At 42.1% G+C, this 23904-nt stretch overlaps 1 protein-coding gene across 1 annotated transcript in view; it reads right to left on the bottom strand.

Moving 5' to 3' along the window:
- ZNF608 (zinc finger protein 608) overlaps window positions 1-23904 on the bottom strand; it is a 102400-nt gene that overhangs the window by 35734 nt on the left and 42762 nt on the right. The window contains exon 3 of the mRNA XM_082835049.1: window positions 23512-23767. Within this exon, the coding sequence (XP_082691175.1) occupies window positions 23512-23767 (256 nt within the window). The remainder of the gene's footprint in view (window positions 1-23511; window positions 23768-23904) is intronic.

The following is a 23904-nucleotide window of genomic DNA, read 5'->3' as shown; positions in this document are numbered from 1 at the left end:
TTTTTCTCTAAGAGTTTGCTAGTGTCTGGCCTTACATTTAGCTCTTTAATCCATTTTGAGCTTATTTTTGTGTATGGTGTTAGGGAGTGTTCTAATCTCATACTTTTACATGTACCCGTTCAGTTTTCCCAGAACCACTTATTGAAGAGGCTGTCCTTTCTCCACTGTATATTCCTGCCTCCTTTATCAAAGATAAGGTGACCATATGTGCGTGGGTTTATCTCTGGGCTTTCTATCCTGTTCCATTGATCTATCTTTCTGTTTTTGTGCCAGTACCATACTGTCTTGATTACTGTAGCTTTGTAATACAGTCTGTAGTCAGGCAGTCTGATTCCTCCAGCTCTGTTTTTCGTTCTCAAGATTGTAAAAGCAGACAGATTCTTGATGAAAATTACTAAGGGTGATTTGGAGTCATGGGTTTGAGATAAACAAACAAAGTCTTCTGGAGACTTGACTGGTTCTTTTATCTTTAAAGAGTGTTTTCCTATAGAAAAACTCTAAAACACTCTCAATCCAAGTTCCCTTCAACAACCTTAAGGGCTAGTATGCCTGTGGCAGTTTACATAATGTCAACCATACATACAATAATGATACACCTTTTCCATTTTTAAAAAAGGGATTTTATATCTATTAACGTTTTTATACGTACTACATCCATAACCCCATTTTACACATGAGAAAAATAAGTCCTAAGGAGTTTGATGACTTGCTTAAACGTCTCTAGTCTATACTAGGATACACTCTATGAGACTACAGCCATCCTTTACTTAGAAATATCTTTAATCTATCCGTTATTTAAGGAAAATTCATTTACTTAATCATGTTTATGCCCCCCTTCCGAGTGCTGGCTACCACTGCAGGCTTGGAAAACAGCAGTTAGCAAGACAGACTCCATACCTACATACCAAGTGGGACAAGACACATAATAACCAAGTAAGGAGCTACAATTTTAGGTACTAAGTTCTTGAAGAAATAAAGCAGTATAAGGGGTTGAAAAGTAACAGGAGAGAAGTTAGTTTGGGGATGGGAGTCAAGGAATGTTATTCTGGGGAAGTAATATGTAAGCCAAGACAGACGTTGCGAGTGGGCCACGCAGAGACCTGGGAGAAGAGGGCTTTGTGCAGAGAGAAAAGGGAGGCACAAGCCCCTGGGCAGCAAGACAAGGCTCCAGAAGACATGCAGAGTTCTTCTTAATTCAACGTGGCTGCTCTTGGAAGACATACTTGAAGAGTGGTACATATTTATGGAGAACCTAGCGTGTTCTCAACTTTATAGAGGTTGAAGAGATGCCATCAAAGGCTTTTAGTGAGTGCCACTAGAGAAACATAACCAGAACACCTAGTGGCAAGTGCAAACAATAAATGTTCCATGACCCCAGGAAGGAGAGGTGAAGATAGCACCTGTAAATGAAGCAGGTATTTCTTGTTGGTTTTCTTTTCTGTTGGCTCTCGTTTGTCTTTTTGATCTCAAAATTCCATTTGACTCTTCAAGTTGCAGTTTTAACAAACATTAATGAAATGCATTTTGCAGCAACGAGGACTTTTATCTGGACCACTTTTAAGAGCAGAGAAATAAAGCTACTGTTCTTTTATACTGGCGTGTAAATACAGGCCTTTCTTTGAAGTGTGTAATAAATGGCCATTTTATAATCTACAATACCTGAAATATTTTGTGGCATACCCTCTTAGCACAACAAATCTTAAAAAAAAAAAAAAACTCAGGAGAGTGTTTAAAGTAGATTGGTTTGTTTAAAAACTGGCTTAGGACTTCCCTGGTGGCGCAGTGGTTAAGAATCTGCCTGCCAACGGGTCCGAGCCCTGGTCCAGGAAGATCCCACATGCTGCGGAGCAACTAAGCCCGTGTGCCACAACTACTGAGCCTGCACTCTAGAGCCTGCGAGCCACAACTACAGAGCCCACGTGCCACAACTACTGAAGCCCGCACACCTAGAGCCTGTGCTCCACAACAAGAGAAGCCACTGCAATGAGAAGCCAGCACACCGCAACAAAGAGTAGCCACCGCTCAATGCAACTAGAGAAAGCCCGCGCACAGCAACGAAGACCCAATGCAGCCAAAAAATAAATAAATAAACAAATAAATAATTTAAAAAAAAACTGGCTTAGATACTAGGAGACATATACAAGAATGCTCACATGGAGGACGTTTGAAATAGCCAAGAACACAATCCAAAAGTCCATGGGCACAGGAATGGATAAATAATAATGGTATAGGGACCTCCCTGGTGGCGCAGTGGTTAAGAATCCACCTGCCAATGCAAGGGACATGGGTTCAATACCTGGTCCAGAAAGATCCCACATGCCACAGAGCAACTAAGCCCATGCGCCACAACTACTGAGCCTGCGCTCTAGAGCCTGCGAGCCACAACTACTGAACCCACACTCCACAACTACTGTAGCCTGTGCGCCTAGAGCCCGCGCTCCACAACAACAGAAGCCACCGCAATGAGAAAGCCTGCGCACCGCAACTAGAGAAAGCCCGTGTGCAGCAATGAAGACCCAACGCAGCCAAAAATAAATATAAATTTTTTTTTTAAAAAGGAGTGATATCTAGAAAATTAAAAAAAGAGAGAGAGAGAGAAGCAGCAGCAGAGTGGGCTGAAGGAAGGGCCATCAGGGGGTTTCAAAGGTCCTAAAACTACAATTTTCTATTTCTGCATCTAGGTGGCAGGAAATACATGTTTGCTTTCATGCTGTTCTTTATACCTTACACATAGGTTTAAAATAGTATTTTCCATATATTTAACTAAACAAGTTTTTAAAACTGACTGAGCAAGAACTCAGATAGATCATCTTTGCCCACATGCAGCTCTGGCTTATTTCACAATTGTATATAAATGTCTCGTTGGAAGTGTAAGTTTAACATCCTTTCTTCAGTTATTCAGTGTGTTGATGAACATGGGCTGAAGAAAAAGAAAACACCTGAAAATGCAAGGCAAGTAGTGAGTGGAAGCAGTTTTCCCTGAAAAGCCGTGGGACGCCGGGGCTGGCCCTTTCCTGACAATATGGGGCCGGTGGTGTCCTGATCTGCCCAACCTGGCACAGGGGCTTGTGTGGCCCATCTTGGCAACATTCGCTTCCAAGGGGGGCCTTCCGCAGGAAACCAAGGATTAATTTCCCCAAGGCTCAGAGGCAAGAACTTCCAAAAAAGGGAAAAATCAAACTATTACATATCCATGCAAATCAAAATTCACAGACCAGTGGCAGGCAGCCAACGCAACTATTTCAGGTCTGCTCTCCCATCTGCTTGGCCTGTTAACTGTCGGAAAATACAAGCAAATCGCTTCTTCTGCGACTTCGTCTCAATAGGGCTCCTAAAAACCAGACTCCATGATGCAACTTTAATAAGACAGAACAGCTTATTATGATCAATAAAGCACAGCCCTCCTGCAGTTGCAGAGCCAAAAGTGGCTCCAATGCCTCTTCGCTGGACACAGAGCACGAACACCATTCCCACCCACCCCCAGCATCTCGGAAGGCCCGGGGCCAGGAAAGGCTCCCACACCAGGAAGCAGCTCTGTCCCGGTCCCCCTCCACACAAGAACCCAAAGGCCTTCTCATCCTGCAGCTTTTATTAGCCCCAATATACGGTAATTAATTTACTGCAGGCTCTTAATTCATAAATGGATCAAATAAAGCCCCACATGGCTTCTGGCAGCTAACCCTTACTAAATTATGGTGACTAGAAGTTTGTTTAAATGCAGCCCGTAAGTCCAACACGGCCCCCTCAGCTTGTAAAGTTCAATTAGACAGTTCTTAAGCTCATTGTGTGCCTTAGAGCTTCAAAGAAGGCATTATTCACGCGTCTTCCATTGCCAAAAAAGGAAAGCTGGCATCGATGAAGCAAATTCCTAGAATGTTGATCCAGGCGTTACCAAGAAATGCTAAAACTTCAACCCTCAGTACCCAAACGCCTCCACTTTGGGACAAAATCTCAGTGAACTGTGAAAGACTAAAAGTAATCGAATTAACTATAGAAATCCACATAATAACGAAAGTTCTGACCAAGAGTGTACAAACATAACCACCCACTAGAGTTTCTGTTTCTATGGTCCCCTTATAAGTACCACTGGTGTGTTCCTGTAAAAGTCTAAACAGGCTGAGGGCTTAACCAGGGGCCAGAAAGGACATCTTGGAAGTGTCGCCTCCACGACAATGGGCTGTCATCTCAGTTCCCACTCTCGTACCTCCAACTGGTGGGCAAAGCCCGGGTGCGACCTGGTCAAGTTCGAATCTGACTGCATTTGCTGACGTCGCACATTGGTTGCTGGATGTGGGTGTTTTTGTACGCCATCTACTTCAGGCAGGCCTGATAACAGCTCTACTCAGGCGAGTGGGCAAGAACTTTCACTCTGATGCTTCCCTTCCCAGCAGGTAAGTGACCGGACGCCAGTTGGCCTTCCCACGGGAGGTTCTGTGGTTGCCCTCAGATATGAAAACAGATTAGTGTATTTTCCCAAGAGCACACCATTAAGTCAGAAAAGTCCCGGGCAACCAATCTCCTCAACTGTCTGCAAAAGAAGAATCTCTTGCTGCCAGCTCTGTAAACGTCCAGCCTTCCCTACTGTCGTGCAGGAGACTTAGATGAAGAAGCAGGAAAACAATTCCACCGTGAGCTACTGCTATGGAGGTCAAGGCTCTAAATCTCCTTGAAGCTGAAAACAAATTAGCAGCTTTGCCTGCATCAAGCCAACCCTCTGAAAGAAGGCTTCTTTTCACTCCAGTATTACAAACTATGCTCCTCGAAGATAACACTTTTAGGGATATAAAAATGTTTCCTGCAGCTTACCGCCTGTCGCCTTACTGACAGAACTTAGACTGGCAGAACCGTGCAAAAGCCACACAAGATCCCTGTGAGAGCCAACGTGGGTTTGAGCAACGGGAAGAGGGGACAGGCGGAGGGGGGTGGTTTTAAAGTCATGGGCAAAACTCTTCTCAATACTCTGCAATGACCTATATGGGAAAAGAATCTGAAGAGTGGACATATGTAGAACTGATACCCCTTGCTGTACAGCAGAAACTAACACAACCCTGTAAATCAACTACACGCTAACAAAAATTTAAAATTAATTAATTTAAAAAATAAAGTCATGGGCTTACTTGACCTCCTTTCTCTTCACCATGCATTCACTCAGACAACACTTATTTACTGGCTGCTTACCCATGTGCTTGGCACTAGGGATACAGGCACCAACCAGACAGACAAAAAAATGCCTCGCGGTAAGATATGGATGTGATATTTGCAATCAACTTTTACAGTCTTTATACTCAATAAAGAAGGTAAGTACCCTTCATTATACAAAAGTAGGTGGACTAAAGGAAAAAGCTCCTTTCTAGGCTGAGAAGAAAAACTTGGAAATGCAAGTAATTGCATGTGCGTTGGTTAAACGAGCAGAGTGTTTCCAGATACCCCTGGGGCCTGGTTCTACCACAGGACACGGCCAAGGGACCTTGCCTTTCATGAGGTGCCTTCAACACAGCTGTTCTTTGTAGAAGGAAGTGCTTATGAGGTCTGTCTCAACTTCAGAGTCTTAGACGTGCAGATGTTAAAGGGTTAGTCAAAACCAGGGGGATAAGAGTTTTGCTACAAACACTGAAAGGAATTTGTGAAAAACCAGCTTGGTGAACAACTCATGTTGCTAACTGAAGATAAGAAGAACAGAGTTCAAGCCCAAAATAATGATCTGGCCAGGACCCTGGGGTTAGGAAAGAATCTGTCCATTCCAAAAGCTACTGAATTTCTTTTGTTTAGATAACGAATAGCCAAACAAAAAAGGCGGTTTGCTGTTTCATTTATATGCCACTGTTTTAAGTTCCCAAACTTAAGAGTCTGTCTGAAAACCAAGCGTAACTAAAGCCACATTTGGGGGTGGGGGTGGGAGAACAGGCCAAGTAAGCCATGACAATAATAAATTAAATGACTTGATCTCTCTATAGAAGTGATCGTTATGACGGCACATTCCAAATCACCTGAAGTTATCTCAATTTCAGGCCGTGAAATAAACGGCAGCTAAGAAAACTCAACAAAGGAACTTTAGGCGCGTTAAGAGTTTTCTCATCTGTATAATGGAGATAATATCATAATTACTAAAAAAACAGGAAGATGAGATTTTTTATACAATGGAGAGTGAAACCTTCACCCATTTTCCCCTGAAATGGGTACCCCAAAAGCTGGTAGCCAGGAAATCAGAGAAGGCTCTTCTGGGGAAACTGATCAAAGCAAGAGAAAAGGCAGCTGGGAGACCCCTAGAGAAACCATCCACCCAGACCTCCCTACACCATCAGAAAGGTCCACCCAAGATTGTGAAACCTCAAACTAGCTTCTTAGCATATCATGCACTGTCAGCGAAGGACATCTGAGGAAAATCTCCAACACCGAAGACAGGGGCCAAAGCAAACACAAACAAAAAAAGGAACTTAAGAGAAATTAGAAACAATGCTGAGAGAATAAAAAGAGGGGGAGAAGGGAAGGAAAGAGAGAGGGAGGGTAATTAATACCTTTGGGGAAATGAGCAGACACTGCATTCATGGAACTAGAATAGGAGGCTTTTAAGGAAACAATTCCAGTAACAATAAGAGCTTTTAGAAATGAAAATTCTATGAGAACGGATCTTCTTTTCAATGTAAAAACTGAAATATAAAGTTGAGAAAATCTCCCCAAATCAGAAAACATATAAAAACCCTATTAAGCCAGAGATCTGAAAAAGGAGGGAAAAGATGAGAAAAGTAGAAGATTGATACAGGAGGTTCAACTTCTACATAAAAGGAGCTCCAGAAACAGAGAACGTAGAAACAGATTTTACATACTTTCCGAAGAAATACATCTACAAAACTTCCAACCTTACAGGGCCTGAGTTTCCAGTGACAGGACCAAGTACAGTACAACAAATTAAAGAAGGATGTCACTGAGAAATGTCAGAATGCTGGGGACAAGGAAAAGACGAAGGCTTGGGAGTTGGGCGAACAAACAGGTATCAAACAGGACGTCAAATCAGGACGGTGTTGGACTTGCCCAAGACAACACTGGGCGGCTCAAAGTTATAGAGCCTTGAGAGAAAATGATTTTAACCAATTCTTCGTGGAGCCACTATTATCAATCAAGTGAGAGGGTATAAGGAAAACATGTTGAAACGTCAAGATTTCAAAATTTGTACTTCCCATGAACCCCTTCTTAGGAAGCTACTGGGAGACGTGCTTCACCAAAATGAAGGGACAAAAGCAAGAGAGAAGAGTACACAGGCCCAGAAAATAGGGTATCCAACCTAAAGGGCAAACGCAATGAATCTTCAGCATGTACGAGAGAAAGCTCTGATTTTCATACCTCTGCATAAGGCCTGAGCTATCAGTCCAGATCGGAGCAGATCAGAAGACTCTAGAGAGACTGCCCCGAAAGATACAATGTCTAGAAATGCTTGACGTACTGCAACAAATTGAGAGGCAGTTTATAATCCTGGCATGATAGTTTGTGGTGAGTTAGTGATGAGCACATAGAACATTAAGCAAACAAAAAATAAGACAATTGTTACCTCCAGGGAGAAAGCTGGATGAGGAAAGAAGGGTAATCATAGTACATGGCTGTGTTGTGAATAATATATGCATAGTCATGATAACGTTAACACTGGATATTGACCTAACCCGAAATTTCTTGTGGAGGACAGCCTCTATGCTGGCCTCTAATGACCCTGCTTCTTCCTCTTCACATCCTTGTGTGATGCCCTCCCCCAGCTTGAGTTTGAGCTGGACCTCCTCACTTCTTATGACTAGAATGGCAGAAGCGAACAGTTGTCATTTCTAACATTTATACAAGGACTCCAGCCCATCTTGGGTTAGCTGTCTCCTGGGTCTTGCTGGGGAAATAAGCTGCCATGCTACGGGCAGCCCTACGGAGAGGCTCGTGGGGCACTGCAGGGAACTAAGGTCAGTTCGACAGCCCCTGAAGAATTAAAAGCCCACCAACAACCAAGTAAGTGAGATGAGAGGTGGGTCCTGCGGCCCCAGTCCGGCCTTCAGTTTACTGTGGCCCCAGTCCCACAGACTGATTGACAGCCTGGGCCAGAAGCACCCAGCTAAGCTGCTCCCAGATCGTTGGCCCATGGAAACTATGAGATAATAAATGTTCACTGTTTTAACCTACTATGTTTTGGAGTAATTTGTTACACAGCTACAGATAACTCGTAACTATATTGGGAGGATGGGAGGCAGTAGAAGACATTTTACTGTCTTTTGTGTAGGGAGGGAGGGGAGTAAGAGAGCTGAATCATCTTCTATAATAAGTTAATACAAAAAAACCTAAAATTGAAAAATAAGAAATAGCCATGTAAACAATTGTTTTCAAAATAGAGAGAAAAATATCAATGAAAAGAGTTGAAAGTAGGGCTTCCCTGGTGGCGCAGTGGTTGAGAGTACGCCTGCCGATGCAGGGGACGTGGGTTCGTGCCCCGGTCCGGGAAGAGCCCACAAGGCCATGGAGCGGCTGGGCCCGTGAGCCATGGCCGCTGAGCCTGCGCGTCCAGAGCCTGTGCTCCGCAACGGGAGAGGCCACAACGGTGAGAGGCCCGCGTACCTCAAAAAAAAAAAAAAAAAAACAGTTGAAAGTAGTTAGTTGCTTCAGGCAAGGAGGAGCTGGGTGAGGAAAAGGTGGAACAAGAAACTGCTGGGTTTGTTATGGGCCTCAGAGAACTATGTTGCTTTCTAAACTATATACATGTATAATCAGATTAAAAGTTAAAAAGATTTTCTTAGGTCTCCCAAGGCAAAAGAAATAAAAGCAAAAATAAACACATGGGACGGAATCAAACTTACAAGCTTTTGCATAGAAAAGAAAACTAAACAAAATGAAAAGACAACCTACAGAAAGGGAGAAACTATTTGCAAATGATACAACTGACAAGAGATTAATTTCCAAAATATACAAACAGCTCATACAACTCAATAACAAAAAAACAAACAGCCCAATCAAAAAATGGGCAGAAGACCTAAAGAGACATTTCTCCAAGGAAGACATAAAGATGGCCAATAGGCACATGAAAAGATGCTCAACATCATTAATTACTAGAGAAATGCAAATCAAAACTACAGTGACGCACCACCTCACACCAGTCAGAATGGCCATCATCAAAAAGTCTACAAATAACAAATGCTGGAGAGGATGTGGAGAAAAGGGAAGCCTCCTAACGCTGTTGGTGGGAATGTGAGCTGGTGTTCTCACTATGGAGAACAGTATAGAGATTCCTTAAAAAACTAAAAATAGAATTGTCATATGATCCAGTAATCCTACTCCTGGACATATATCCAGAGAAAACTCTAATTCAAAAAGATACATGCACCCCTATGTTCACAGCAGTGCTATTTACAAAAGCCAAGACATGGAAGCAATCTAAATGTCCATCAACAGATGAATGGATAAAGAAGATGTAGTGTACACATGGAAAGCGCATCCACACAATGGAATACTACTCAGCCATAAAAAAAAGAATGAAATACTGCAATGCCATTTTCAGCAACATGGATGGACCTGGAGATTATCATACTAAGTGAAGTCAGTCAGAAGGAGAATGACAAATATCACATGATATCACTTATATGTGGAATCTAAAATACTACACAAATGAACTTATTTACAAAACAGAAACAGACTCACAGACACAGAAAACAAACTTATGGTTAACAAAGGGGAAAGGGGGTGGGGGAGGGATAAATCAGGAGTTTGGGATTAGCAGATACAAACTACTATACATAAAACAGATAAACAACAAGGTCCTACTGTACAGCACAGGGAACTATATTCAATACCCTGTAATAAATCATAATGAAAAAGAATATATATACACATGTATATATATGATATATATACATTATATATACCATATATATATATATAAACTGAATCACTTTGCTGTACGCTAGAAACACAACATTGTAAATCAACTATACTTCAATAATTTTAAAAAAGTGAAAAATCAAACTAAACTACATGTATGTGTTTACTCTCATGCATGCAATCAATTCTCTATTATCACAGCAGTCATCTGGGCATTTTAGGGAGTCTTAACCAGCTGTAGATAGAGCAGAGCTAGAAGCTGTTGGACCTTAAGCAGGCAAATGACCAAGGGCTTGAAACCTGCTAATGAAATTGTGAGGATTCTACCTTTTAGGAATCTTATCAGATAATATCTTCAATGTGCTCATTCTTCCTTGGAGTGTATCAGAGCATAAAATAAATGTCAGCCAAACTCAGACTAGACTCCACTTTATCTGCACAACTGCTAAAAGTTTAATAAATGACCTGAGTAAACAGATTCATTTCTGGAGACTCAGGCCATCGCCACCCGTTCAACAGAACCTGGCACTAACCCAGAGGGTGATTTAAGGGTAATACCGTCAAGGCTGTGTCCTAAGAATTCTGTTCCAGATCCTTTAAGTCCGAAATAATTCTGGCAAGAACACTCTAAGATATTCACGTTCCTTTGCTCCCCAAACTTCAGGTATCTTCAAGAGAGGATGTACTCTAAACCCCACCCCCCATTTTCACACAGGAGGAAAGTGAGACAACACCCCGGTTCTCTTGATACCTGGTCTAGTGCTATTTTCTAGGGTTCTGGTTTTCCCTGGTACCTTGTCAAGCTTCCCTACAAGTCCAACGGCATTTCTGAACTACATCATATTATTTAGCTTATGTAAAATACATTAGCTTTCACAGTGAACAAGAGCTATTTTAGGAAAAGCTGAAGAAGAAACAAACACTCTCAAAGAACTTCATTAGTTCACTACATACAGGTAACACTTTTATAACAAACGGGAACAGTGGGAAGTGGAAGTTACCATTATTACTTACAGTCACACAGTTTTCCTTTTCCTTTCAACTAGTCTCCCTTTGCTCTTAAGACCAATACCTTCTAGCATCCCCAAAGTAATAGCAATCACACCATTTTGTTTTAATCTGGGTTTTCTCGTGGTTTAGTCACACGTCTTTTCTCAAAAACCATCTGTCTAGTAGCCAACACAAACTGCAACACCAAGAACTCTTGAGGGTTCTGCAACAATACATTTTTAAAAGTCTGCTAAATGGACAGGTATCAGAACCACTGCAGCCAAGAGGAGAATTTTTAATAAAAATATTACAGGTGTTTCTTGCTTGATGCAATTGTGCCCTTCCAGAAAATCTTGATACACAGTATTTTGTAAGAAGTATAAAAATGTTCCTTTTGTTTAGTTATCATGGGGGACTATAAAGGCACATAGCCACTCAACATACTTTTTTTACTCAGGTACTGTCACTCTAAATACTTTTCACTATTCAAGTAACCAAAAAAAAAAAAAAAAAAGAAGAAGAAGTTCATATGCAATAGAAGAAAGGCCTTGGCTGCCTTCTTTGAAAACTGACCCTCTTTTGGGTTCTAATCAATCACATTACGCTTACCAACAGGCCTGGCACTCCTGCTATCCCTTGTCACTTTTCATTCATAATCACAATGAAATAAACAGGGCAATGACACCAAACGCTGAATCCTAACAAGTTGAAGCTACCAGAATTTGCAGAGTGAATGAACAACACAAATTTCGGCTCCCTGACAATTCCCTAACATTCCTTTTTAAACACCAGACTTTTCTTTCTACTTCCCAAAATATGCAAAGGTTTACCCTGAGTAAACGTACCCGAGTGAAGGGTGGCTACCCCTCTGGCAGAGATCTGCATCTCCCTTGGGTGAAATGTAGTGGTAAAGCTTGACTCTATTGATCACGGGTGATCAGGGTGGGAGTCAAACGTGAAGAAGAAAGGGCTTATCGACGAGCCAGACCCCAGAGAATTTGGGTTAGCTGAATGACTCCTCAGAGGAGGGGCTCAGTATGGTCCAGCCCATATCCTTCTGAAACCTTGAGGTGAGGGTATGTGGGCAAGACTGGATTCCTCCCACGCCATCACTGAAGCTACTGGAACTCAGTGGCACTCGATTCTCCTTAAGACCCTACCTTGATTTCCACCCCAGTCATAAATTCCCCAGACTCCATTTTCCTCGCTTTGAGAAAACACTAACCACAGCCTCAAATACTTAACGGTCACACTCAACATATGTCATGCTTTGTTGAAATTCCATACTTGGAAATGTGCTACTGCAAGAAAATGCAAGGTGGGCTGGTATGACTGATGATATTTACTTTTAGAAGGTATTTAATTCAAAAGCCAGATATAAAGTGAGATGTCCTAGAGGGAATACACTTCAGAGATTCTCTAGTAACTGGCTGAGGGTTTGAGGTTAACAGTCTCCTTCTGAATCACTGAAGATAAATGTTCAGTCAATATAATTTTAAGTAGCCCACTGCATTCTGCTTCTTTGAAAACTGACCCCCCCCATTCCCCTAATCGGGTCATCTGTTCCACTACCCACTTAGCACTTAACATTTTTTAGAACTCCCTGTGAATGTATAATGCCTTTTAGTCCCCCTACCAAGCAGAGGTCTTAAGGAAGAGACAACAACGTGGCACTAGTGCTTTTGCAAAGCAGCCTGTCCCAGTTCCGGTCTACGGCCTCCTAACTTGTCTGCCCTTGACTATTCGAAGACTTCTGGAACTCAGAGCTCCTCTCACATGCTTGCTTACTGCAGCCACCCAGGTTCCAGGTTCCAGGTTCAGAGAGCGCCCAGCCAATGCCCTTGACCCCAATGATGGTTCTTCTGCTCTTTCAGCATCCACCCTCTACAGGTTTGTTTGAACTAGAAAGAATTCCGTATGTATATATTCAAGGTGCCGGTAAGAAGCAGCTCTCTGAGAGCACTGGCTGGAACTGGGTGGCTTTTCATATTCTGGAGAGCTACTGGGTCTTCTCCTGAAGCTGCAGAAAGTGGTGGAAAGCAGTCTTTGTTGGCTCTCTTTAAACACGTCGGTCTCTGCTGCTACTCAGGCAAAATAAGACACATTAAATGTTCTCCCTAGTCAGCTCTTTCAACTTGACTTCCTTCAAAAGTTGTCTGTCAACGCGGATACCAAGAAGACATCGACATGGCAACATACCAACGGTGCAGATGTACGTGTGAGCCCCTGAAGGGCTGGCGGGAACAGGCTGCCCACTGCGCCAGAAGAACATGTGGTACCGCCTCTGACGCATGGGAAGTGCTGGGCCATTTTTTTTTTTTTTCTTGTTAGGAAATATGGAGTCGAAAATGACATTTGGGGTATTTTTGTAAAAATATTTGGTGAATATTAAATTTTTTAAAAACATTTCCCTCTATAAGCCGAATTGAGTTCCCACATTTCAGTCAAAACCTCAAACTGACAAGCAAATGTTTATTTGCCTTTTAGCATATTTTTAAAATAATTGGTTATATTCATCCACACATACATCAACAAACACAGACTTAAAACTAGGCAAGGCTGATCATTTTAGGTAGAATCTAGAAATCCAGAAAGGGTACACAGTCACTTTATTTAGACTGTCTGGACCCCAGTTTCTCTAGAAGAATAATAGGGCTAATTACAGGAGTTTTCCACATAAATGAGATGCTAATTACACGGTGTTGGCAGAGCAATGTAACGTTCCCGGGGCAAAACTGTTTAATTGTTCAGGCCTGCCAAATGTGTCATGTGCCATGTAAAGGAAACAGCCATACTTCTAACACCCGAGGACTGCAATACTATGAAAGTGTCTCAAATATATATTTGAGTCAGAAGGCATCATTAGGAAATGAATATATATGGGTGTGGTGAGTACATGATGGCTCGGTTTACTATTCAGTTAAAAGCGATTATCAAGTGAGCAGTAAGGGTCTTGCCTACCTCATATCACTTTTTATCCACCCCGCTCTTGGGTCTCCGGGCTGCTCCAGCAGACTTTGCTGGTTACTCTGTAATTGTGCCCATGAGCCTAATTCCCCCAACTTCGCTGAGAACAGCTTTTTTGCAGTTTATGTTATTCCTTCTCCCTACAGCTTAGTTGGCTTTTGCCTGGGAAATATTAACCAAACTTCTCTGAAAACAGAAGGCCTGGGTACATATGAGAATGCTCTGGTAGGTATTACTTTTCAAAACTACCTGGATAGTTCTTCCTCCTGCTGTGTCTATACACAGAGGCTGCCAAAAGAAGGGGCTATGAGAGGAAATGGAATGCTGGGGGCAGGGCAGGGCTGGGGTGCGCCCCAGAAAAATCCGAAAACCGCTGGCGTATGGCAAGTGACAAACTACATGTTATCAACAAATCACGGGGCACAAAGGTTTTCCTATAAAGATCCTGTCCTTCGCCTGTCCTTATTCTGAAGGAGAAGAACCCAAAAGAAAGATGTTTGCAGAGACAGACACGAGTGACTTAGATTCCTCCCAATTCAGAATGCATGCTTGACAGGCTAATTTTCTCCCCTGGGTGTTTGAATTCCTCAGATCTAAAAGTCTCTTTAACTTCTTTCACTGGGGGGAAAAAAAGCTGTAATGTCATTCTAGACACAAGCAGGAATGAAATCTGAAGCTCCCTCCATCCAGAGCAAAGGCCTCCACCAGGCAAAGCCCCGGTGGCACGCTCTCTTGGAAACGTCACTTCACGTGCACACCTGCCTTGTCAGGCTGGACCACTCTGATATTTACTACAAGGGGAAAGTCCCATTCCCATTCTGTCTAGGACAGAACCCTGGATATGGGCACTGCAAGCTATGCATTTGACTTACAACCTCATGCCTTTTGTCATCAAAATGTCACTGAGGCCACAGCTGGGAAAGGTAACGGAGGAGGGCACTCCACCGGGCAGTGTGAACCGGTTCAGCATTTTGGGAAAGCGGTTAAGCGGTTAATGTCTTCCAGTGCATTAAAAACGCCTGTGTCCTGGGCTCAGCAATTTTGCTTCTTGAAAACTGATGCTAGCATAATAATCGCAAGTCCATAAAACAATACAAAAACTTCATGCACAAGGACGCAGTGCCGACAGCTATCTAAGGAGTTGAAGGCAATGTAAAAAGCTGCCATGAGAGGAATTTAAATTTTTTGCATCCATTTTATGTAATTTCATATCAATGTAATATGTGTCTTAGGAAGTATTTTAATAACATCAGAAATGCTTATCTTTTAATGTTAAGATTAAAAGGAGAGAAAGGAATATTCAAAAGTATACTACTGAATGATCTCCATTACATTTTTTTAAATAGATATTTAAAAAGTTAAGAAAGAAATCAGGGCTTCCCTGGTGGCACAGTGGTTGAGAGTCTGCCTGCTGATGCAGGGGACACGGGTTCGTGCCCCGGTCCGAGAAGATCCCACATGCCGCGGAGCGGCTGGGCCCGAGAGCCATGGCCGCTGAACCTCCGCGTCCGGAGCCTGTGCTCCGCAACGGGAGGGGCCACAACAGTGAGAGGCCCGTGTACCGCAAAAAAAAAAAAAAAAGAAAGAAAGAAAGAAATCAAATTGAAGTACTTGCCTGAATAGTGAGATCATAGATTTTTTTCTTTCTTTCCCCCAAATGTCTTAAAATGGCCATGTATTTCTTTTATAATCAAAAAATTAAAACCAGATTGAGGATGTAAATGATTGAAGGGAAGAAGCACGCCAAATATTTTGTTTCTCCTTTTTTGTGGAAATAAGTCTAATAACAGCAAGGTTGGAAGTTGAAATACAATAAAAACATTGTCAGATTTTATAATGGCTTTTAAAAAAAATATCAGTGACAAAGTAGATTTCTGGAACTCTGTTTTCCAGATTGTGTAGGCCAAACTTAATTTAAAAGTAGCATATTCCTGAGTAGAAAGTGACACTATTCAAACTTAAACAGGTATCAAGACCATATCCCTTTGTTTTGCGAATTTACTCAACATTCAACAAATATGTATGGCGTACTTCCTCTGTGCCAGGCGCCGGGGATCCAACAGTGAACAAAACAGATGGGATTTGTGCACTAGGGAAGCTTACGGCATAGTGGGGCTGAAAGGGATGGTTTGCATACAGCAACCCAGCTGAAGCTGATTCAATGACTCCTGCCAGAATCAGACGCTAGACCTATAAAGAATTTCCTAGCATTCCACACTTAAAAATAAAAACTCCAGCTATTACATCACTTTTTACTCCCTCTCTCCAAAGAGCACTTTGAGAGATATACAGGGTCTTTCGAGCAGTGATAGAAATCCAGAACACCCAGGAGGAGGTGTGAAGAGCAAGGGCTCTAGAAGTCCAACCACCATAGGTTCAAATTCCCTCACCAGGTGTGCTGCCTTGCACAGGTGAATCCCTTTCTAAGTCCCCTCTTTTAAAACATGATAACACAACATTGTAAATCAACGATACTCCAATAAAAATTTTTTAAAAAAAATAAAATATAATAAGAGTGAGCTCACTTTGGATTTTGTCCTGAGGACTCAAGGAAATTACCCGGCAAGCACGCCCAGCACAGTGCCTGGCACAGAGTAAGTGCTCAACAAGCCTTTCCCTTAACCATAAAACACGCATATTTACACATAAAAACAACAAAGAATCAGGTAAGGACAAAGATGTAGAAGTCTACAAAATGGGGAACTGGGGTAAGTGGTAGTGACTGCTAATGAATACAGGGCTTCTTTGAGTGTAAAGAAAATGTTCTAGAATTAATTGTAGTGATGGTTACACAACTCTGAATACACTAAAAAGCCATCAAGTTTTACACTTTAAACAGATGGATTGTATGTTATGTAAATTATAGCTCAAGAAACTGCTATAAAAAATTGTATTTAAAAAAGTCAATGGAATTTTTTTTTTAATTTTTTGCGGTATGCGGGCCTCTCACTGTTGTGGCCTCTCCCGTGGCGGAGCACAGGCTCCGGACGCACAGGCTCAGCGGCCATGGCTCACGGGCCCAGCCGCTCCGCGGCATGTGGGATCTTCCCAGACCGGGGCACGAACCCGTGTCCCCTGCATCGGCAGGCGGACTCTCAACCACTGCGCCACCAGGGAAGCCCCAATGGAATATTTTAATTCATATTTTAATCCAGATGGGCCAACAGCTATTCTTTGCAACCCATGAGACTGTGTGAATTTTGTAATTAGAAAATAGTATCTTCAGTTCCGAGTCACTATAATATTAAGACTCAGATTTTTTTACCAACTCCTTTACAGGGAAAAGATAAACAAGCACACAGGACAATACCACACAGCCACAAATCTTACAAGACAACTTCTTAAATCTTTCACTATATATACCTTAGTTCGAAGGAAAGTTTAGTTTAAAATGTTTTACATTCTGTATTCACATACAGGACTATATTTAGCTGCAATGTCAACCAACCAAAAGGGGAAACAAAATGCCTTTAATACAGTGAGTTTGAAACTTACCACTTCATTACTTAACACCTAATGTCACCACCGAAATACATATACAAATAACACAAAAGAACAAATGTCTGATCCAAAAACATTAAGCTGAATCCTACCTGATAGCAGGTTATTTTTCACAATAACAAGAGGTGAAGTGACTGACTGTGTTATGGCTTTCCAGCAACGCACAATCACTCATCATATCCAGATTTTGGCCACGTTACCTCATCAGAAAAGCATAAAACAGGTCCAAGAAACCATAAAGCAAACCTCAGGAAAATGGCCCAGACAATGCTTCCCTCCTCCCTTCCTGTCTCCTTCAGTCAACACATCTTCATTGAGCGTCTACTATGTGAAGACCTCGCCTCCATTTTTACCTTCTGTATTTTTCTATGAAGCTGCTAACATTAGTTTCAGTACTCTTTAAAAAAAAATTGTGATACGAGCTTTGTAGTTGTTTATAATATGCATCATCAAACCAATTTTAGTTTATTAAAAAAATTTTCACCCTTGTACACAGAATAATCAGAGGTAATTAAGCTGGCATACGGTCCAGCAAACATACGGATCTGATTTTCTATTTGGGCTGCGTTTTGCAGGTGAAAATGAGTAGCACTTGTACACTGTGGAAGGGGCATCCTTTGAGCTGCTCTTCCACCAATGGTGATGAATTTCAAGAAACAATCCATACTTTCATCAGCAACCACCACTGCAAGATGGCCCGGGAAGGTGACGGGGGAGCGAGCGCACCCAGCACGATACACAGAGTGGAAGTAACTAGTAGTTCTTTCAGCCCCTCAAAACCTCGGTGGAGTTTATGCTGAGGATCAAGGCTGGACCCTTTTTCTCATTAGCTCAGTGATTAAACAACCATGTTCACCTGCCAAACTCACATCCTAGGGGCTGGTTTATCTCCACTGAGCACAGTACTGATAGGGAGCCTGCCCACCAGCCATCTTAAAGTTCCCCATCACTGCACAGTTGTAATCATCACTGGTATGGCAGGTAATGAAATGCAGAAGTGAAAGTGGGCATCTTATTCCCCTTATGAGTCAAAGCTGAACTTGTAAGATCACTGGGAACTGTCTCAACAAACAGTAGTGTTTCAATCATTAAAGTACTGCACCAACTCCATGCTCAGTTACTAAAAATACAAAGTAAGCTTGCATTAATACTTAATCTCTTGAATCAAGATTTAAAAAGAACGTTCTCTTTTCAAAAAGATTGGTAAGTAAGTACTGCAGAATAGGAATAACAATACCAAATATTAGATCGGTCGTCAATTATGTAGGATCATTTGCTTTTTAATGAATTAGCTTGAAACCCCCTCTACTGCACAGTTAAACACTATCCTCTTTATGACTTTGGAGATGCAGAAAAATCAGAAGAATTTAAGAACATCTCTGATGGTTTAAAAATCATTTACTTCTCTAATCCAAACATGAATTCTCAAGATCACTTTTCTTTCCTCAGAAAACACACAGAACATCAGGTGAAGTACCTGACATAAACAAGCATTCTTCCTCTCACGCTAGGTGTCTTCTCATAAGTCATCATGTGCACTCCCATCGACCCCTGTGAAAACTCTCAATGTTTTCTGAGTACAATCTTTTATTTGCTACTTTTATCAACTTTCCTTAATACTCTGGGTTTCTGAACTATTTCAAAAATAACTCAGCAGACCACACAGAGACAAAGTTACAGTGTCTGGCTCACTGGAGAAACAAAGGTCCACCCCACCGTACTAATAAATTAGGACGAGCGGTACACCAGTCAGTTGTGCATTAAGTCCCTCAAAACCCATGTGGAATTCATGTTCAGGATCAAAGCTGAACCCTCTTTCTCACTAGCACAGTCATTAAACAGCTATGCTCACCTGTCACACCACAGCATCTTGACAGACATTATCTACCCTGTAAGGTAAACATGGCAGGTGTCTCTGTCCATGTCATACCTGAGAAAATGAGACAATAATACATGTGACTTCCTTAAAGGGAAGAAGTTGAGCAGCTTGCAAAGGGCCAGGACATCCCCTCTTTCCCCTGAGACAATGGTTCTCATCCTTGCTTACACATTAGAAGCCCCTGGGGACATATGAAAAAACACCAATGGCAGGTCACCAAACCAGACCAAGATGCCAGCCCAGACCATGGAGATACCTGGGAATGGTGCCTGGGCATCAGCATGGTTTAAAAGCTCTCCAGGTGATTCACAGGCACAAAGTGGAGAACCAGTCATCTCTAACCTACAGATGTTTAAAAGGACATCACTATCACTGGCAAACACCGATTTTCTTTCTCTCACTTCCTTTTCTTCGGTGGCTTTGCCTAAGGACAGAACGGCAGAGCTGTGGTAAACAACAGTCATAACAATGAATAATGGACCCAACCAAAACAAGTATGTTCTCGGGGTGGGCAAAAAACAACAACAACAAAAAAAAAAAAAACAGTAAGAAACAGGATTCAAGAATCAAAAGGAAAACACATTCTCGAAAGCTAAAAAGCCAAGTTCAACACATAGGTATTCACATACATTGCTGTATACACCATGTTTTCTTTCTGTTTTTCCCTCCCCAAAAGAGCAAATTTTCAAACAAATAACTATACACTGGCATGTGTGTCCCAAATGTCAGGAATGAAATGCTAAGGAAATTCCTTCTAACATCTGCAAGTAATTTTGTACAATACGTCATTGCTCCTATGCATTCACCTTAAAGAAGAAAGATCAGAGTAGAATAACTATATATCCAAATGCAGTAATAGTTTTGCTCTACTATTAAGCATGATCTGAAACCCACTAATTATTTCCAGAGGGAACTTCTCTCCTAACACTTTATTCCGAAGCGTAGTTTGGTTCTTAGGCAACCAGGACTTCATGGGCTGGCAGTAATACAAGTGGGAAAGTGTGATTAAAAGAACACTCCTCAAATGAGGAATCCAAGCATAAGAAACAATTAGGTACCTAGTGGGGATTTCGTATTCCAGTTCTGCTGTTCCTACCACCTTCCAACGAAATCACAAATACGCTCAATATTCCCCCAAAGACTGCAGATAGGAGCTTTTAAGACTTCTAGGATCTTAAGACACACACACACACACACACACACACACACACACACACAAGCTTCACATATGCGTGAATGCACATAAATTGGGTCTGTGAAAAACACTACCAGTTATACAATATCTTCAAAACGAAAATACCAAGGAAGAGATTTTATTCAACTCAATCTATAGGACGTTAGTCAAAGGCAACTGACAGTTTTACAAATGCTCTGTTAGGGAAAACTTATACTAGGAACAGCCACAGCTTACTTTCCCTTCACTTCCCCCCAAATCCATCTTTTTTTAGCTCTGCCAAATAAGTGGCTCCAAATGTGTTTGTTCTGTTTCTCTCTTTGTTTTTCCCGAAAGGGAAAAATTAATGGTCAAGTGGGTTTAATTTTTAAATCGGTACAAGAGCTTTAAACACACTGTACCGAAAAAAAAATGCAAACGGAATGCTCTTGAAAATGGTTACACATTAAACACACATCTAATGACCCAGGCCTCTACTAAGGCGAGTTCTTAAATTCTACGGAGGTCAGAAGTTTAGTTTATTCAGCAAGAATAACTCTATTAACAGCTCCGTCTCCTACTTGTCACCACAGTAAATATCCACACACTCCAAATCCTAGAAAATGTGAGGCAATTCAAAGGAGGCCGGAGCTGCTGAGGGCTCCACTGCTGCGCCTCAAAAGCTGCCACAGCAACTGGTCTGCCGTAGGAATCAAGGGAAGCCACCCACAGGGATGCGTGGATCACAGTGGATCAGAGCCGTTACATCAGACTTAGGAGACGGATTTTCAGAGAACAGGAAGAAAACGGGGAGGGCTTATGTACATCACTCCTAAATAATAATGACGATGAAAGCTCTTTAAGCACACGCCCCGAGTATCAGAATTACTGACCAACTCATGTACTGCTATAGTTTTTAAACACAGGTTTTTTTTCCCCCTTAAATAGTCTCGTCTTTTATTAGAGGCCAAGGTTAAAAGGCAAAACCCAGCAGACTCCTAAGCACAGTGAAAAATAACCCAAGCCTTATAGCTGTTCCAGAGCGACAAGCTTTCTGGATTTTTAATTTTTAATTTAATTTTACAACATCTACCATGCAGGAAGGTCACACCGCGGGAACCTGTCCTACCACACGCTGGAATAAATAAAATCATGACAAGCCTTATACAGATGGGCACCAAGTCATATCTAGGAAAGGGAAGACAGCGTTCCACCCTAAGGAGTCAATTAGCCAAGTTACAAGAAAATCTGATTTTTAAGTTGATGGGAATTAACCCTTACTCTTGCCAAATCTTTTTGTTTCTGAAAGTCACCTCTACTAATTAACCTTATTAATGTCTTGATGCCTTTTCTATACTTTTCTCTCCAAGATGCCAGTCTGAAGCTCTTATCCACCACTTCTGCTCTAGGGAAAATCTAGGGAAGATGCACTGCGCACAACCCACAGGCAATGAGGGAGAAGCCGTCTCCCCGCATGGACCCCTTGCACTGAACAGGGTCTAAACAGGCAAGCAAGACAGGAGAGGTTTAATTCCCGCTCCTCTGACATCAATTCCTCCCAATGTGGTTGCGTAGTTCTGTTTTAAATGGCTTTCCAGTTAAAAGTACAAAGAGGGAGGAGCCCCAAAACCCCCCAAATTTCTAAAACCAAGAGTAAATTTTAACTGTTGCTCAGTTCTATTTAAGCAAATAAGAGAGCTCCCCGTATCTACTGCTTTCATTCCCTTTCTCTGGTCTCTTCTTACATAATTCAATCTTGCTATTTCCTTAATGATGCTATCCACAAAAATTTTAAATCTAATTACCAAATCCATCCTACAAGAAGAGTACATTCAATGTAATATGTAGAATTCAAATATTTTCCCCTTAAGTTTTTTTTTCCTATCTTGAAACAGCTTGGGCTGTTTTCTGGCTTCTGACCACTATGCTTACACCTGTCACCTGATTTTCAGTCTTCATTTTTATTCTCATTCCCTAGTTTGTCACCGTTCTTAACTATTTTCTCCCAACTATTTCTTCCCCAACAATTACCCCCAATATATTCTCCTTTCCCATCAACTCAGCCACTTTAGCATATATTTTACGTCCTCTCCTTTGAGTTTCAGCCCTCAATTTTTCCCCTTGATACAGAGGAACCTAAACGATGATTTTGTGTCTCAGATCCTTATTACCCTTATCCTTGCTCTGAACTCCTGTCCCGAAAGACCATGATATTGACAACAGTCATCTCCTTATCCCTGACCAATCCAGCTCAGAGGAAAAAATGTTTCCCCTGTGTTTTTTATTTTCCTTTGGTCCCCTGGTGTACCCTGGGGCATGCTTCTTTCTTATATGCTCTCCTCTACTCACTCCCCCGGTGAGCAATGCAGCTCTCTCCTTGATATTCAGTTTGTAATTATCTGTTGGCCTCTGTCAAGGACACTGGCCATCTGAAACACGCTCTACTTGATGATCATATGAGATGTGAGATGTGGCCAACCACGGTCTGGATCCACCGTCAGTAGGACATACACCTGATGTGTATTTCCAATAGCAATGAGACATTCACCCTGATCCATTTCTCTTGCACCTTGGGTTCTCTTGTGACTAATGAATAGCACTTGCCAGAGGGCTTGCTGGGTTAAGGGCTGGGAAGGTGCTATGTTTCCAGCCACAGAAAAGAACTGACTGGCTCAAATGGGGCTTAAGTCTTTGACCTTGCCTTCATTAGCTCTCAGCACAACCAGCCACAGTCACATGACAGCAAGGGCCCCTGCTAAATGCAGGAACCCTGTGTCGATTCAGAAGGGAAAATGTAAAGCCTCAACAACACGACGACACCCACATGGAGACAGATCTGTTAGCAAACCAAGAAGGAAATGAACTTGAGATCTATGTCCCATTCTGATTTCCATGACACCTCCTAGGAGAAAGGGTAACCTTCACCCTGCTTCTCACAGGCCTTCCAAGTTAGTGCTTAAAGCGGAAAACCACTTTGAGGGACACCATATTGCTCATGAATGTAAGAGCAGCCATGAACGAAGAGAGAAACATAGCTCTTATTTCAACAGAAATCGAGAGAGCATCGAAACCACTTTTCTGTCCTCTCCGAACACCACACAGCAACTTCCCCTTACAGGTGGGACACACATACATCATGAGGAAGAGGGCATGGGAAAATAGATGAAAAATAAATTGTATTTACCTTCTTCTGTTTCATGCCACACGATCCCTTCCAAATTCACACTGGTCCCGGGTTCACAGGGCCCAAGACACTCTGGCTCTGTCACTACTCCAACTTCACACGTATTGACACCCACGGAACGAGTCCGAACCAAAAGCTGTTCAACCGGTGCTGCAATATTGGATGAAGATGGGGAAAAGTAGGAGGGCAGAATCTGAGGCGTGAGACTGCTGGAAATCGGCGGCGGTGGTGCTGGCACTGTAAACAGGGGGTCAACCTGAAAGACAGACAGGCTTACTGCAGTGGTGCTGCATGCTCGGAGCTCTTTTCAATGCAATCTGTTTACATCACTTCCAGAATACATCACCATTCCAAATTCCATTTGCAATTATAATACGCTTTGAGTGTTTTAAT

This window comes from Leucopleurus acutus (genome assembly GCF_964270905.1).
Source record: "Leucopleurus acutus genome assembly, chromosome: 3".
NCBI classification, from domain to species: Eukaryota; Metazoa; Chordata; class Mammalia; order Artiodactyla; family Delphinidae; genus Leucopleurus; species Leucopleurus acutus.
This window is presented reverse-complemented; position numbering and strand designations above follow the sequence as displayed.